Source organism: Geotrypetes seraphini, chromosome 12 (assembly GCF_902459505.1).
Source record: "Geotrypetes seraphini chromosome 12, aGeoSer1.1, whole genome shotgun sequence".
NCBI lineage: Eukaryota > Metazoa > Chordata > Amphibia > Gymnophiona > Dermophiidae > Geotrypetes > Geotrypetes seraphini.
The window spans coordinates 6,576,820-6,595,338 of NC_047095.1; the positions used below are offsets into that span (position 1 = coordinate 6,576,820).

At 38.4% G+C, this 18,519-nt stretch overlaps 1 protein-coding gene across 3 annotated transcripts in view; it reads right to left on the reverse strand.

Annotated features, from left to right (window-relative positions):
- The window catches only part of KIF14 (kinesin family member 14), a 152,864-nt gene that overhangs the window by 80,830 nt on the left and 53,515 nt on the right, over positions 1-18,519 (reverse strand). For all 3 annotated transcript variants that reach the window (XM_033916674.1, XM_033916672.1, XM_033916673.1), the window contains exons 12-16: positions 11,700-11,847; positions 11,121-11,184; positions 8,841-9,025; positions 8,420-8,522; positions 524-684 (exon numbers count right to left, since the gene is read on the reverse strand). In XM_033916674.1, the coding sequence (XP_033772565.1) occupies positions 524-684; positions 8,420-8,522; positions 8,841-9,025; positions 11,121-11,184; positions 11,700-11,847 (661 nt within the window). The remainder of the gene's footprint in view (positions 1-523; positions 685-8,419; positions 8,523-8,840; positions 9,026-11,120; positions 11,185-11,699; positions 11,848-18,519) is intronic.

Genomic DNA, 18,519 nt, shown 5'->3' on the forward strand with positions numbered 1-18,519 from the left:
ATCTTTCCTTTTTTTATCTCTGTTCCCGCAGCTGCAGCAATGGACCCCACCATCCCCAGATCCACCATCTCTCCTTTTTTCAACTACCCTTTCATCCAGCATCTTCTCCTTCCTTCCCCACCACCCCAGGGTCCACCATCTCTCCCTTTCTCTTCCCAACTTCCCTCCTATCCAGTATCTCTATCCCCCCTCCACACCATCCCTTGTGTCCAATTTCTCTCCCTTTCTGTTCCTTCCCTCCCTCCCATTGTCCACCATCTCTCTCCCTCTTTGTTTTTAGACCCATTATTTCTTCCCCTCCCCCCCCACCCTCAGTCCAGCATATGAACCTCTCTTTGGATCCCCCTTCCCTCCCTCCGTGTACTTCTACACCAGAGTGAAAAGGAAATAATTTTAAAAGCTTCAAAAATAAAATAAAGCTATGATCAAAGAGTGCAGAAACATTTGTGATTTTCTTAAATTAACCATCATATGTGTTAGGTTACAATAAGTGATTTTTGTCATATATGTTAAATAGACTTACTGTGATTTCTGTGCAACAAGCAATTCATTCTTTGCAAAGTCAAAGTCTTTTGGCCCATCAGAAGATAAGACTGGCCCATTAGATGGCTTTTGCCCTTTCTGAACCTCTACTGGGTGATTGAATCTGAAATAATGATCACCACCAAGAATCACTCGGTCACCCTAGAACAAGAATTTTAAAAAGGCTATTTCATGGGTTTTTTCTATCAGATCTACAGGGTAAAGCAAAAAAGTAACCTTTATAGAGGTTTTTTAATTCTGTTCTCAGCAACTCATTAACATCTTCTCACACATCAGACAGCATTATGGGGTAAAGACCTTGAACAACTGCTTATGCCTACTACTTATGGGGAATTTAGGAAAAACCTAAAAACATATCTGTTCCTGAAGTATTTAGGTAACTGATCTGTACAATCTTAGTCCACAATATCTGATCTCTAGAGCTGTTTATCACTATCTCTTAACTTTGTTAATTCTACTCAATCTGTAGCATCTTTTAATCATTGTAAACCGCATAGAACTTCACGGTCCTGCAGTATATAAACTTGTTATTATTATTATTACTTGAAATTCCAACTTGAAAGTAACAAAGCTGTAAAGTACACATTTATGGGTCACGTGTAATGAGATTATCTTTAAATATGGCAAAGATACAGACATTTTAAAGCAACCACTCAGCAATTTTCATGCATTTAAAAATGTTTGCACTAAACTACCATTTTTTTTTTTTTAAAGGGGGTATCAGCTTACTAATAATGTCACAGTGACAGATTTGTCTGGGAAGCAATGCTGGAGACTAGTGCTGCCCGATTCGTCAACCCCCTTGCTAGAGACCCATTCGGGCTTTCCCTCTGCCACCAGTCCTTGCTTCTGATGTAACTTCCAGTTTTGCAAAATCAGAAGATACATCGAAGCAAGGACTCTGGTGGCAGAGGGAAAGCCTGAACGGGACTCTGCGTGCAGATCAGCGGCAGCAAAGTGCTCTCTTTCCCGGTCGGAAGTATTTCTCCTCTCCTCCCTGGCCAGGCAAAAGTGGCAGTAGCAAATACAATTCACTACCCTGCCACTACTTCTGGAGTCTTCTCTCCATTCGGCCGCCCAAGCGGAAACAGGAAGTTTTCAATGAGGGCAGGCTGCAGTGGAGAGAATACGCAAGAAGTGGTGGCAGGAGTGGATTGCTAAATAACTACCACCACCGGCAACATGTTGTAACGTCAAAATAAAGGTAGATGGGGAGAGATTGACTTGGAGGAGTTGGTGGACTGGAGGAGAGACAGGGAGAAGATGCATGGGAGAGATGAACTTAGTGGAGGGGGGAAGATGGATGGTGGAGGGGGAGATGGACTTGAGGAAGATCATGGAGGGGATATGGACTTGGGGGGAGTTGGTGGACTGGAAAGGGAGATATGGAGAGAAGGTGGATGGGAGAGGTGAACTTGGTGGAGGGGGAGATGGACTTGAGGGAGATCATGGAGAGGGGAGATGGGGAGAGATAGAAGAAATAATGGATTTAAAAACATGAGAGGGAGAGATATGGTGGACAATGGGGTTTAGGGAGGGAAGGAACAGAAAGGGGGAGAAGTTGGACAAAAGCAGTCGCTTTTGGTGTGGGGGGATAGAGATACCGGATAGGAGGGTAGTTAGAAAGAGAACGCTGGTGGGGAAGGAGGGAGAGATGCTAGATGAAAGGGTAGTTGAGAAAGGAGAGATGGTGGATCTGGAGATGGTGGAGTCCATTGCTGCAGCTATGGGAATAGAGACGGAAAAAAGGAAAGATGCCAGACCTCCAGGGGAGCGAAGGGAAATTTAAGGGGAGGACAGAAATGGAAGATAGATGGTTACCACGGAGAAAGAAGAAAACGACAAATAGACAAGAGACCCTGGCAAGCAAGTTATCAGAAGACGTTTGTTGCAGAGCCTGGGACCAACATGATTTGAAAAATGACTAGACAACGAAGAGGTAGAAAAAATAATTTTATTTTCTGTTTTGTGATTACAATGTGTCAGATTTGAAATTTGTATCCTGCCAGAGCTGGTATTAGACCACGAACATGAGCTAGGATTTAACAGAGAGAGGAAAAGTTTTTTTTGTTTTGTTTATACCACCAGCACCAGTGTGGGTAGGAAAGGGCAAAGGGGGTGAAGAGGCTATAAAATAAACCCATCAGGATGTTTGGAAAAAATACTCAATTGGGCAGGAAAAATCAATTCAATAGGCTGAATCGAATTGAAATATTTTTTCCTGAATCGGGCAGCACTACTGGAGACAATCACCAAACTCAAAGAAGTGCTGCAAATGATCCGGGACAGTCTGTCAAAGGGACTTAGGCTATTAACTTCCCAAAGAGAGTGAAAACAATGCGTCAGAATTTCGCTTTAACACAGGTCAATTGTATTTTTTCAATGAAGTTATTTTACTGTGCTTTAGCCTGAACATTTTTAGCATGCAAAAATTGCTAGGTAGTAGTGCTAAAATGTTACTAATATCAACATAACATTAAATAATTAACGGATCCTTTTACTAAAGTGCGCTAGCTGCTTTAGTGTGCGCTAAACACTAACACGTTTATTATAGCCTATGGAAGCATTGGCATCCGTTAGCATTTAGCACGCGCTAAAATGGCTAGCGCACCTTAGAAAAAGGACTACTAATAAGTATGACAACTAAACAAATGTTAAATTTCTTCTTGAAATTCAAAGCGGTTGCTGAGAAAATAGCAAAATATTCTGGCGGGGGTGGGGGGGTTTACATTTTTCACCTCACCCTGAATAAATGTTAGCATAAAAATAATTTTGAAAGCAGTAAAATTATGCCCCAAAAAGAAAGCAACTCCCTACAACATCCACAGAGATTACTGCAAACAATGAGACATTCAGTATTCATTTGACTGCTATAAGAAATGTCATTTCATTATTAAACATCTGAAACAGTAATGCCTTCCAAACCTTTAGTTCAATATGCTCCTATGTAAAGTACCTAAAAATTCACTAGAACCAGATGAAAACAAAATATCAAAACCCTTCTCATCCACTTTCTCCATACCCCTCCCCACACACTTATCCAAAGCAAAAGAAGTTAAGAGTCAGCACGGCACCTCATATAAGTGTGCACACAGACCTCAGTATTTTGCTTGGCCCTCTGGTGTGTGGATTAGGACAGGGTTTCTCAACCTGAGCCACGCAACCTGAGGTACATGGGCTGACTGCCGATTCCTCCTCCCCCTCCCCCTCGGCCATGCGCCACCCACTTCATTTAATTACCTCCCGCAACTCTGGGAAGGGCCAGGCATATGCAGCGATTGCACGCCACCGGCCCAGAAGCCTTCCCCTGACATAAAGAGAGAGAGAAAGGACAGGGTGGAGCCACCATAATGACACTTCCCTGATGAGTCGCAGTCCAAAGGAACCGACCTATCATGGGTAAGTGAGGAAAAACATACAGTAGAACTCCCTGTGACCATGGCCGTACTAAAGTGTCTAGGCCCTCACTTCCTGGCTTGGATCTTCGACTGAAGAATTGGTCTGCTTTCGAGTTATTCACTGTTGCCATTAGGTTGAAGTGCAGTTGACCCCAGCGCTGCACAATAGCATGAAACGCTGCCAAGGACAGCACCCACTCACCCAGATTCAAGGTCTGCCTGCTGAGAAAGTCTGCTTGAATAATGTCAACTCCTGCCACATGCACTGTTGAAAGGGCCTAGTGATGACGCTCCATCCAGAGAAAAAGCAGGTAGGTTTCCTAAGCCAGAGAAGCACTCTTGATTCCACTCTGGTGTTTGACATATGCCACCACTGTCACTTTATTGGAGAAGACTGACTGTTTGACCCTCCAGAGTCATCTGCAATTTCATCAAAGCCAAGCAAATGGCCTGCAGTGCCAATCATTTGATTGACTATTTCTTTTGGGAGGGTGTCCAACACCTCTGATTGGGATGACAGTTGAAATGGGCTCCCCCAGCCGCAGCCGCAGAGACCGACATCTGTTGTCACAACCACCCAAGAAGCAATTCACAGTGGCATTCCCCTGAAGAGGGATTGCAGAAGGAGCTACCAATTCATGCTGGCAAGGGCCTGTAGAGTCCAAGGAGGAGCTGTCTGCAACGCTTCCGTCTGCAGAGCCCAGCACAAGAACAATGCGTGCTAGAGAGGACACATTTATTTATTTATATGCTCAATTATTTAGCCCGTCCTCCCAAAGGAGCTCAGAACGGGTTACAAGGTACATCCACAATATAATCGAGACAGGACAGAGATGACAATTTTCAATATAGACATGACAACAAAACATATACATTAAGCAGCATCTGGTGAGAGTTAGGTGGCATAGGTGCATTGACTCCGATGGCATATTCGACCTTGCCTAAAGAACCACATCTATTGTGGCCGCCATGAACCCCAGGACCTGGAAATAGTCCCACGCTGACAGATATGCTTTGCCAGGAGACAAAAAATCAGAGCACAGCTTCTGTCTTGCGTGCCTCTGGAAGACAGACATGGCCAGCTGCTGTGTCGAACTAGACACCCAGGTATTCCAGGGATTGTGTCAGGGTCAAATTGCTTGTCCTGTAATTCACAATCCAACCCAGGTCTTCCAGGACCTGGACCACCTGATCTACCATGCACTGACCCTCAGCAAATAAGGGGGCTCTGACCAGCCAATCGTCCAAGTATTGGTGTACCTGTAGCTCCATTTTGCTCAAGTGAGCTGCCACGACCACCATCACCTTGATGAAGGTACGAGGAGCTGTTGCCAGGCCTAAAGGCAGAGCTGAAAATTGGTAATGATTTTCCAGAACATGGAACAAGAGAAATTTCCAGTGTGCCTGATAAATTGGAATATGCAAGTAAGCTTCTGAGATCCAGAGGCAAGGAACTCTCCCAGGGCTACCACTGCTATGACAGACCATGTTGTCTCCATGTGAAAGTGCAAGATCCTGAGCGCAGAATTCACGTGCATACAGTCCAAAATTGGCCTTCAATCGTCAGAGCCTTTCTTTTGCAGAATAAAGTATATGAAGTATCTGCCCGAGCCCGAGTCTTTGGGCGGCAACAGTTCTATGACATGAATATCCAACAATCTTTGTACAGTGGTTTGCACTTTGACCGTCTTGTCCGGTCACCCCTCAGGAGAGCCCACAAACCAATCTGTCAGAGGCCAGGCAAATTCCAGCTTGTAGCCAGACTGAATAATGTCCAGAACCCACTGGTCACATGAAATTTGCACCGAGGCCTCCAGGAATGCTGAGAGGCTGCCCCCTATATACAGAGGGACCTCCCTCAGCCTGGTGTCATTGCGTCTTTTTGGCAGAGGGAGCAGAATGGGAGGCGGAAGGCTAGTTATGCCTGGAGCCAGAGAACTTCTTCCTATAATCCTGGTAAAATTGCTGAGATGTGGACCTGGAATACGGATAGAAACACTTAGAGCCACAAAAATTAGAGCATTCTGAACATCTAGAAGGTCTGGGTCTGCTATCAGACAGAGTCTCAGGGCAACGATCCACCACAGAATTCATGAGATCATCCAGGTCCTTGCCAAACAATTGCCCTTTAAAGGGAAATCTAGCAAGAGTATTCTGCGAGCAAAAATCGAATACGAAGACACCTTACCCAAGATCCGCATTCGGTCATATAGAGCGTCAGTAACATAATCCATTCCAGCCAAGAGAAGCTAAGGAGGAGGCAGCTCCACAGCCTCACTCTCCAGAGTATGCAGCCTGTACAAACAAACGTGCGTGACAAAGGACACCGCCAAGGTAGCTTTGACTCCCAAAGCCACCACCTCAAAGTCTAACGAGAACCACATCCTCACAGCGGTACGCCTATCCTTCAGCATCACACCACCCTCACTGGGAAAGGAGGTGCACTTAGTCACTTGTGCAACTAAAGAATCCACTTTAGGCTGCCTAAAAAGCTGCAGGCATGCCTGTTGCATAGGGTATAGACGGGACATAGCTCTCACCACCTTGAGAGCGCCTTCCGGAGATTCCCATTGCTCCAAGATCAGAATGCTCATATCAGGATGCCAGGGAAAAGCAGAAGTTTGAGCATGTACTCACAAAGGAGAGAGAAGGTAGAAGGAGCCAGCTGAGTGACTAAATTCAACTCTTGTAGTCTCTCCGAGATGAGATCAAGCAAAGCGGCAAACTTAAACATAACATAAAACATAACAAAATCACATTTCTATTCCGCAAAACCTTGTAGATCTATGCGGTTAAAATAAAGAGACTGAACAATCTCAGTAATGTACAAAATCAATCCTCCAGAAAATTTCCTTAACAGTGTTGATTTCAAATGAACTAAAAGATTAAATGCAGAACCGTGGGATCATCCCCAGGTTCAAAAGCCATAGAAGGATCCAAAGATCCGGCATACTGTCCTGAGTCACCCACCATGGGAAGACCGTCCCAAGAAAACAAGGGGTCCGCAAACTGATCATCATAAGTATCGTGCAAATCAGGGTCAGCTAACTCAGGAACGGTGGCTGGCCAAGAAGAGGATGTACCTAAAGAGACAAAACCGCTGAGAGAAGTACGAGGTGGAGTGGGACTGCGCTGGGGAAGCACAGCTATCCTGAAATGCATTCCACAAATTTTATAAATTCTGAGAAGGCCTCCAGTCCCTGGGTACTAGAGTTACCCTTAGATGGCCTGATCTTGCATCTCTTGTACAGTGGTACAAGTTGCGGGGCATCGCATCCTTTCTCACGGAACATTCAGCCTTACCGAGCTCCCCCCCCCAAAAAAAAAAAAAAAAAAAAGACATGGACACCCGTTTTTCCACCTGCTTAGGCAGGGGAAAGGTTAAGCATGATGCTATTTCTCCCGGCTGCGCCACGTGGCGCAAGGTTACTCCGGAGGCACTAAATTTGTGCAATCCTGGCAAGGATTTGATGTAGACGAGCCCAAAGTCTCCATCCCAAGTTTTGAGGCAAAAAATTGCAGTTTTGGAAGTGCAGAGAGCTTTTGAAAAAAAAGATTGCTAAAATCTAAGATGGCCAAAGCTAAGAAATTTGCACCAAAATCACGATATTTTTCAGTCAGTACAATTCAAAAACTGAAATTTTGGGACTTTTCAGGTGGGGGAACACACGGAGTTATGCAGAAAATTTAAAACCTTTAACTTCAGAACCCCCACCCCCCATACACCTCACAGGTTGCCACAGCCTGTGACATCTGCTGGAAATGTGCTGCAGCCTGCCTCATCTCTCTTGCAGTAGCTGAAATCATAGAATCACTGCCTCATGCTGGGAATGCCTCTTCGACGCTGATCTTCGGACTGACAGTCAGACATGGTGCCAAACCGTACTTCCACCCCTGCAGACTGACGGACGCGTTAAGTGAAGGATGGAGGTGGCACCCTGCAAGACACTGTTGAGCCTCCTAAGTGCGCTCAAATGGGAACGGCCCTGAGCTCCAAAGAAACACATGCAGGCTGTCAGCTGTAGACAGGAATCTGCTTCTTCGCTACGCAGTCAGAGCTGAAGAAACAGTATGAAGAAAACCCCCCAAATGTTCAAAAAACACCAAAGAAAATAAGAAAAAGGAGAGACCAGAACAGAAACACTCCTTCAGGCTCATGTGCAGAAGGAAAAAACTACAGGTGGCAGTAGAGCTCCCAGTGAAATAGAGGAGTCAGAGAAAAAAATCCAGAGTGGATTCCTTCTGCAGATAGCACACGGCCATTGAGAGATAACCACATGTCTAGAATGACTCACCTATTGCACTGGATTATTATTTAGGACTGTCAAACCACAGTATTTCATGGAAAAGGGACAGTTCCAACATGAACACCCCCTTTTAAAAAGCACAAAGAATATTTCAAGGTACACGCTTCCATTTAATTTAAAGAACATTTAGCAACTCAAAATTAAAATGGATTTCTGTACTTGTCTACTTACATGATGCAGAACAGTTGATTCTAAAATATGCTTTCCATTTACATATGTCTTGGCATCTGCCAGTGGGGTGATGCTCACTGTACCATCAACATTCTTTACAATACTGTTAAGGCAGGAAATATCAATTACACATACTTTTTTTTTTGTTTGTTTTTCACAATAGAATCTCCTAAGGAAATGAGATTTCTTTAAAATATTAAGCCATTTCTATTAAATTCATATGAAACTAAGCTTAAATACAGTATTATTCAAGAAATCTCTAGCTACATTTTGTATCACTCCATAACTCTCACCAGTTGGTTTACTTGATCTGGAACTGTTAATGCACTATTCCAACACCAAGAGAATATAAACGAATCTAGTGTAGTAATAGCTTGGCCTGCTATTGCAGGAGGGTACCGTTTCCCTCTGGCAACCATACCAGTGATCATCAGCAATCAGAACTCCAGTCAACTGAATGTCATGGCTCGAATCTGCTTTGTATTTCCCAACAGTTGTTTCTCCCTCTTTGATCATGTAGAGCAGCATCTCAGAAAGCTGAGGATCTTCATTCAGGTTCACAAGGTTTGGCAAACGATTGTCCATCTTGAATGTAATTCCAGCTTTCTATAACACAGTTCCAGTTAGAAAAAAAAAACTGTCTACCTTTGCTTAAGAGTCAAATGTTCATGTCATTTTCTAATTTTAGAGCCCGATTTATCAGCCATAGCTAATTTTAAATATTCCTCCTCACAACAAGATTTATTAAAATAGTGGGACCAAGAAATCCACATGACCATGTGAAATCTGATATTTTTTAAAGGTTTAAGTCCCTTCTAGATATGCGATTTACAGATTTATATACATAATTTTGTTGCGATTCAAACACTGTAAGACATTTTAATAAATTATATGATTCCCTTAAGGAATAATGGTGCATATTATATGAATTTTTGTGAACCAATATAACACACATACATGCTTATGAGACAAAATGTGTTTTGAGGGGAAGTTATCAATGTGGGATACTATTAAGATCGTGTTTCCCCGAAAATAAGACACCGTTTTATATTAATTTTGGGCCCCAAAAAGGCACTAGGTCTTATTTTTTCATGTACCATGATCTCTCCCTTCTTCTCCTCCACCCCAATTCTTCCTATTTCCTTTCTCTCCCCCACATGTGCAGTATCTTTCCTCCCCTCACCCATCCCCTTGTGCAATATCTTTCTAACTCTCCCTCCCCCCTGTACAGCAGAACCCTTGCAGCTATCTCTCCCTCCCCTCCCCCACCGTGCAGCAGAGCCCTTGCAGCTTCTATCTCTCCCTCCTTCCAATCCCTTGTGCAGCATCTTTTTATTTCTTCCATTCCTCTGCTGCCAGATGAGAGGTAGGGGAGCAGTGTTGCCAGAAGAGTGGTGGGGATGCTGGGAGGAAAGGGAGCAGGGAGGCGGGGTGGGAAGCAATGTTGCCAGATGAGGAGTGGGGGAGGTGAGAGGAAGGGGAGCAGCACTTTGAGGAGTGTGGGAGCAGAGGGGGAGCAGCGCTATCGGATGAAGAGTAGGAGAGGGAGGGAGTGCTGCTATTTGGGGAGGGGGGTGATGGGAGCTAGGGGAGCCAGCCAGCGCTGACGAGATGTTGTTGAGCAGGCAGTTTAGCTCCTGGAACTGGGTCCGACAGAGACGGAGCGGCCAAGCGAAGCGCACCAGACACTGGCTCAGTGCTGCCTGCCATTTGCCACCTCTTCGAGCCGCTGCCAACAGGCGGGGTCCAGGTCCGGCAACTCTGACGCCTCCAGAAGTTCGATCCAGTTGTCATTCGTGCACAGCGCCGGGAGCAAGGGAAGGAGCGCGACCAGCAGCAGCACTGCCATCGGGGAGGGGGAGGAGAAGTGCTGCTGCTATCACCAGCAACTAGGGCTTATTTTCGGGGGTAGGGCTTATATTAAGACCTACCCTGAAAATCATGCTAGGGCTTGTTTTCAGGGTAGGTCTTATTTTCGGAGAAACACGGTATTATATCATAGCACAAATCCCATTTTATGCAATGAGTCCTAGTTACTAATAATCAAGGTTAACAGTAAAATAACACACCTTAAGGTAGCCCACATTAACATCGCCCTTGAATCGTTTTATTGCATAGAAAGCCTTCTAAAAATTTAGCATTGGTAGGTGCAACATAACAGTGTGGCATTAGTCATATTACATTCCCCTGTTTGTGAGACAGGTTTCTGATCATTAATACAAGGTATCAGTCACGATAACAGGCACTATGACTTCATACAGGTAATATGGATTTGCTTAGTTCCATTGTGTTATGACAAACATATTACATTAAAATGCAGCTAACATAATACTTATTTGATAATAATAAATAAATAGCACATTAAAAGACCTTTACCTATGACTCATTACTGCCATTGAGCCCTATTCACTAACAACTTGTCACAGGTTAAATAGACCCTATGTTACATATTAAATATCAGGTAATAAAAAGGCCAGACAGAGATCAACCAGAAGCACATTTCATAGTAGAATACTCATACAATGCGCAAGCTGTGGACCTACACAAATACTTTCTCCTGCCAGAAGCCAGACATAGCTAAGCAGTCGAAAAAAATGTGATCTAGTCTGAGGAGTTCAACAGAATTTCATTGGCTACTTACAGGGCTGCTCAGCATTAGCAAAAAATCAGATCAAGAACATTAGATAATTTTAAAAAGCACCTGCAGTTGTTTTGTTTCTTCAAATTTTCTTTTTTCTGCTTGTTCAAGCCTTGCCTTCCATGCCCTGGGTGTATGCAAAAGAAAAGCTTTTACAGATATTCTATACTGTCAAACTAAGTTGTAACTTATATCATATTAGGACATGGCCTGCATGGGAAAGCATGTTGCAGCAGGATAGATCAGGATAATCATCTCTGTTATGCCGTGGCATAATTCAGAGAGTCATTATCAAAAATATGTAATACAGTATAGTCTTAACTTTATCTTGCTAGCTCTATTTTATGAAATAAGTCAGTTGCAAATAGTTCAAGTTTATTATGGCTTGATATACCGATTTACTTTCCAAAGCGGTTTACAACTTTACTGTGTTAAAAATAATTAATTAATTAAAAGTTGGGGGAACAGACAAACAAAACTAAAAGGTAATTATTGAGACAAAAAATGAAACAAAGGGAAAAAGGGTAAGGATACAATAATAAATTTTTAAAAAGGAAAGGTACAGGAAGAAAAAAAAAATCAGGGAAGGGAGTTGATTGGAGCAAGCATCTTTGTATCCAAAGAGAAGCTAAGGATACCTACCTTTGCATCTCTGCTATTTCTAATTCTTGCTGGCACAGTTTCACTTTTAGGGATGTTATTTCTTGTTGACTGCGCTTATATTTGTCAGAGTCTATGTTCAGTGCACTTCTTCGGGCTGCTTTTAGTTTCTCTATTTCCGCTTTCAACTCTACATGAAAAAAAACCAGCCCTAAGTGAATACAATTGTCTTTTCTACAAAGCAACAATGTAAAAAAACAAACAAACAAACAAAAAACCCCTACAAAGTCGTCTGGAATATAAATAAATCCCAAGCACAAATGTTCTATTGTCCTTCGATACTCAATTTTTGGAAGTCGATATGGGGACAGATTAATGCTATACTTGAGTCATCAATTCCATTGACATATGAGGTTGTCATATGTGGGGTGATATTACATCTTAAGCCCTCATTAGACAGATATAAATGTTGGCTGTTCCTTATTATGACCGGGATAGCCATGCAAATGGTTACTCACAATTGGAAAAACTGGGATCGCCTTAGCTTTACTTTTTGGTGAATAAATTTATGCTTAAGCTATAGGTATGAGAACATGAATGCGGATGTGCTGGGACATACTAAGAGATTCAAGTTAATTTGGGGCCCACTGATGTCTTTTGTGAATTCGTTATAGTTTACTTTTTTCTTTATTTCTGTTGGTATAACACACACACATCCAGGAGGAGGGAGGGCGGGAGGGGGGTATTTCTTTTGTATGGTTTTATTCCCTTGTGAAAATGTTGGTTAGGTGGGGGGGGGGTTACTGTTGTATGGATACTGTTTGATTATAAGTGCATATATGATCACTATTATTTGTGTGGATTTTGTATTGCATTTTTGTTAGCTTTGAAAACTCAATAAAGATTTTAAAAAAATAAAAAAAAATTCCAAGCACAAACAAGATTTACTTAGCCACCTTTCCAACCTAGGTTAATAAAAATATAAATGAATAAAATTACTTTGAACAAATTTGTGAATTTTTTAAGGCCTTATTTTTATTAAAGACTATATAAGATTACCACCAGAACAGATATAGGCCTTTCTACAAACATAACAGGATTTTAAAAAATTAATAAAGTTTCCCCAGGAGTTATACATGTGGAGGGGCATAATCAAAAATGTGCCCAAGTCTGAGATTGGACATTTTGTACAAGACGTCCACAAACCCAGCAGGAAAAATAATCAATTTTTAAAGCTACCAAATATCTATCTTTTATTTATTTATTTTTTTTTTTATTTTTTTTTTTTAAATTCTTTATTCATTTTAAATTTCTTACATCAAGTGATAAATATATAATACATATAATTTTCAATATACACTTGAATATCCATCAATATATATTTTAATACAAACATATATAAAGACCCCTTTTGCAATAAATTATAAATCATCTGTTATTATAATATTGTACCCACCCTAACCCCTATTATATGATCTATCCTTGTGCTATGATATCTGATCTTTAGAAAAAAGAGCCAATGGTCCCCAGATTTTATTAAATTTTTTAATATAACCATGTTGTAACGCTATTGCTTTTTCCATCTTATATATATGGCAAATAGAATTCCACCAAAAAGTGAAATTTAATTTTGTATGATCTTTCCAGTTTTGAGTAATTTGTTGTATGGCGACCCCTGTTAATATCAATAAAAGTTTATTATTGTTTGCTGATATTGGACTCTGTGTTCTCATTGCTGTTCCAAATAAAATTGTGTCATATGTAAGTCCAACATGATTTTCTAATAATATATTAATTTGGGGCCAAATTGTTTTCCAAAAGGCATTTATACAGGGACAAAAATAGATTAAATGATCTAATGTCCCAATTTCTACCTTACAATGCCAGCATCTATTAGATTTAGAACTATCTATTTTTTGTAACCGAGTAGGGGTCCATAAAACTCTATGTAATAAAAATAACCATGTTTGACTCATAGATGCTGACATTGTAGTATGTATTCTCCAGGACCAAAATTTTTGCCATTGAGTTGCAGAAATTGTCTGTCCTATCTCAATACTCCAAATGTCCCTAAGTCCTGTTCTTTTTTTTTTTATTTAAAAATCCATATAATAATTTATACCATTTTGCGGCTTGGTGTCCCAAAAAATCTGCCTGAAAGCAAAGGATTTGCAAACTATATTGAGTATTAAGATTTTTCCATTCAGGGAACCCTTCCTGGATGGCTTGCTTCAATTGCATCCATTTAAAATATTGTGTTATGTTCAATCCAAATTTCTGTTGCAATTGTGAAAAACTAAGCATGGATCCATTTACTATAACATCATTTAAAGACCGTATACCTGCAATTATCCATTGCTTCCATATTATTTTGAATCCACCAATTTTGATCCTGGAGTTTACCCAAATGGATTGATTTAACGATTTAGTTATTGGATCTGTTGTAATATTACTAATAAATCTTAATGTTTTCCATGTATCTAATAAAATTCTGTGATCTTTATATCTCTTGGGCATTGTTATACTTATAAGATGTTCCGGATATAATGGAAACAGGAGTCGCCATTCTAAATATAACCAGTCTGGTGCATTCTCCATGAGGTCTGGGAGGATCCAATACATACCCTGTCTTAAAATATAGGCTTGATGATACCTATAAAAATTTGGAAAATTTACCCCTCCCTCTCTAATTGTTTTTTGTAATGTTGCTAAAGCGATTCTTGGCCTTTTCCCAAACCAAACAAATTTTGTAAGTATTCTATTTAATTTTTTATAAAATGACCCCTGAAAAAATATCGGAATCATACTCATTTGATAACAAACCACAGGTAAGATCATCATTTTTATTGTTTGAACTCTTCCCCACCATGAAAGATGTAAAGGATTCCATTGCTCGCACATTTCTGTTATTTTTTTTAATAAAATTTTTTCATTTTCTGTTACTGTATCATCAATTGTATTTTTAATAACAATTCCTAAATATTTTATTCCTTCCTCTTTCCATTGGAATGAATATGAATCAAATAATCCTTTGGTACAATGGACATTAATTGGAAGAACTTCAGATTTTTCCCAATTTATTTTGTATCCAGAAAATTTACCAAATTTATCTAATAAATTTAATAAACATGGAATGGTATCTTCCGGTTTCCTCAAATATAAAAGAATATCATCTGCATATGCAGATAATTTATATTCCCAATTTGAAAATGTGATCCCCTTTATTCCCTTAGTTTGATTTATTGCAATTAATAAGGGTTCAAGAACAATATCAAAAAGTAAGGGAGATAAAGGACAACCTTGTCTAACCCCCCGTAACAAGTTAAATCTTTCTGAAATGTTATTATTTATATTTAATCTTGCTCCAGGAGAGCTATACAATGTTTGAATCATTTTAATAAAAAAGGGACCTATTCCAAACCATTTTAAAGCTTGATACATAAATTTCCACTCCACTCTATCAAATGCTTTCTCTGCATCTAACGATATTAAGAAAGCTGGTTCATTCATAGTTTTCGCTAAGTTTAAAGAATGAAGTGCCAGTCTGGTATTATGTGAGGAATGTCTTTTAGCAACGAATCCTGTTTGGTGTACATCTATAATAAAAGGAAGAGCTTTTGCCAATCTTAATGCTAATACTTTAGCAAGCAATTTTTCATCTACATTCAACAATGATATGGGCCTGTAGTTTGAAACCAATGTAGGATCCCTGTTTGGTTTTGGTAAGACAATAATTACAGAATCTGCCATAGTACCTGATATATTTTCATTATGTATCTGATATTGATATAAATTTAATAAATAAGGCAATATAATATTTTGAAATGTTTTATAAAATTCAACAGTATATCCATCTCCACCTGGAGCGGATCCAACTCTAAGAGATTTCAATGCTAGTTCTATTTCTTTTAATGATATATGTTCTTCTAAACTTCCTTTTATATGTTCTGGAATATTTGGTCCAATAATTGAATTTAAAAACTCTAAGCCATCTTGTTCTTTATTTTCACAAGAATCTGAAGTATATAGACTCTTATAAAAATCAAGAAATTGTTTTACAATATCTTTAGTGCTGGTGTGTGTATTACCTTTTGTATCTTTTATTGCAATAATTTTAGTTTTTCTTTTTTTTGCTTTAAGAAAATTTGCTAACATTTTTCCAGCTTTATTTGAGTTTCCATAATATCTAAATTGCTGACAGAACATTTCTTTTCTAACAAATTGTGAAGAGAGTTCATTATATTTAGTTTTAACTTTTAATAGTTTTTGTAATACTACATTTTCCCATTTAATAATTAATTTTTTTTCTAATGATTTAATTTCTTCCTCTAATTCCATAAATTGTTTTTTAAGCTGTTTTTTCATAAAAGCCGAATATGATATAATGTTTCCTCTCATTGTAGCTTTACAAGCATCCCATATAATTTCAATATTCATATTGTCTGTGCTATTAATTTGAAAAAACTCTTTCATCTTTACTTTTAGGTCTGTTACAAAATTTTCATCAGCAAGTAAGGCATTATCAAATTTCCAAATTGATGTAAAATTTGTTTTTATATCATTTTTTAGATCAATCCACACACCAGCATGATCAGAAATTATAATAGGATCAATAACTGCTTTCATAACTTTTTGTGCTAAATTACTAGAAACAAATATATAATCAATTCTTGAAAATGATTTATGGACCTGAGAACAAAAAGAATATTCCTGATCATTAAAATGAAGAATACGCCATATATCTACCAAATCACAAGATTGTATCAAATTTTCTAGCCCTAATGATTTTATAATTTTACTAGGTTTCTTATCCAAAATAGGATCCATAACAGCATTGAAATCTCCAGCTACTATCAAATTTGAAGTAGCCAATGGTAGTAATATCTGTTGAATTTTTTTAAAAAACTCCATTTGATTTGAATTAGGAGCATATAAATTAAATAAGTCCAGGGTTGTATTTCCCATTATCATTTTGATATGTACCCATCTTCCTAATGGATCAATTTTTATAAGTTTAAAATCAGCAGTACATTTCTTATTAATAAGTATGGCTACTCCTGCCTTTTTCCCTAAGGCAGGAGCAAAAAAACATTTAGATACCCATCCCCCAATTAGTTTATTAGATTCATTCCCTGTAAGATGTGTCTTTTGCATGAAATAAATATCCGCATTTTGCTTGTGAAGGAAACCTAACATTTTTTTTCTTTTTACTGGGTGATTCAGACCATTGACGTTAATGGAAAAAATTTTAATTGTCATTTAATAATTTGAGTAAAATTAAATATCTTCTTAATAATAAAATTTTGATCAGATATCTGCACTTTTCTTTAATTATTCTAGATTTAATTATTAATTTTCCCCTCTTCCTATTCCCATCCCCCACCCTCCCTTTTAATTAAAAATTGTGTATACTTGGTAGCACGCATCTTAAGTCGATAATAAAGCACTCCATAAGACCTGTTCTTATTGTATTCTATAAATTAAAACATTTGTTATTTAAATGAAATATAATATAATTTAGCCATGTTACACACATATATATATATATATATATATATATATATAATATTCAAAGCACATTATATTGTTAATTTATCTAAATTGTTATTTTTGTAATAAATATATATCAATAAATAATCCCTTATTTGTTTTATTTTAAATAATATGGGAATTCAATGATATATAATTAAGTATTTTATGATCAAAAAATCCCCCTCCTATGGAGGAACCCACCGTAAAAGCACATCTCGATTTCACATATATATTTCTTTTACTTTTATGTTAGTTGAATCCAGAAGAGAGAATAATTTCAATACAAACTCATTTCCTTCAAGTATATCTCAGTCCACCTTTATTCTTGATTGTAGTTTTCTATTCCGTTTTGAATTTTCATTTTCTCTTCTTTTCTTCTTTTCCCAATGTATGTAGTTCTTCTCTTTATATGATCAATACGATGCAACAACAAGATCTGTCCATAAGTTCAACGGTTATACAAAAGTCTTTCTTTATAGTTCCGGTGTCTGCTCTGTCCATCACATGTAGTTCCCTCGCTTTGACATCTGGGAATCTGAGTCTTTATTCTCTCCTCTGTATCTAGTGTTATATATGTTCGAGATGCACCCCCACTGCGCATCCCCCCATGGAGGAAGATCTTTACTTTATATTGTATTAAATTAATTAAAATTATAAAGTAGTCTTTCAAATATTTTCTATTTTTCTAAAAATGAAAATCATTTATCTGAAAATTATTAATTAATATTGAATGTTCCTGAACATCTTTCCTTATAAATTCATTCTTTAATATTATATTATATTTTCCTTTAATACATTCATATCTTCCTTTAATAAACTTAGTTCATGTTTAAAACATTCACTTACTCCCTTAATAGAAGTTTTTTTTTTTTTTGGAATTTTGATTTCATTTGAATTCCATTTTTGAATATCGTTAGTGTAGAATATTTGAATTGATTTGAATATATTACATTCTATATAGTTTTTCCAAATCAATTTATAATACCTTTTTATCAAATTAGTTATTTAACTATATTCAGTTATCTATATATAGGAACTAAAATATGATAAACAATTTAAGAAGACATTGGTACTTCCTGGTTTTGAATAAATTTTTCTAATTTCTCTGGATCATTGAAAGATAAAGTTTTGTTTCCAATTGTCACTTTCATAGTAGCAGGGTATACCAATCCAAACTTCGCTCCTAATTCTCTCAGCTTTGGTCTTAAATCCAATAACTTCTTTCTTTTTACAGCTGTATTTTTTGCGAAATCCGGCACTAGATGTATAAAAGCATCCTGATACTTCAAACCTTTATTTTTCTTGGCCAGTTGTAATATTTCTATGGCCT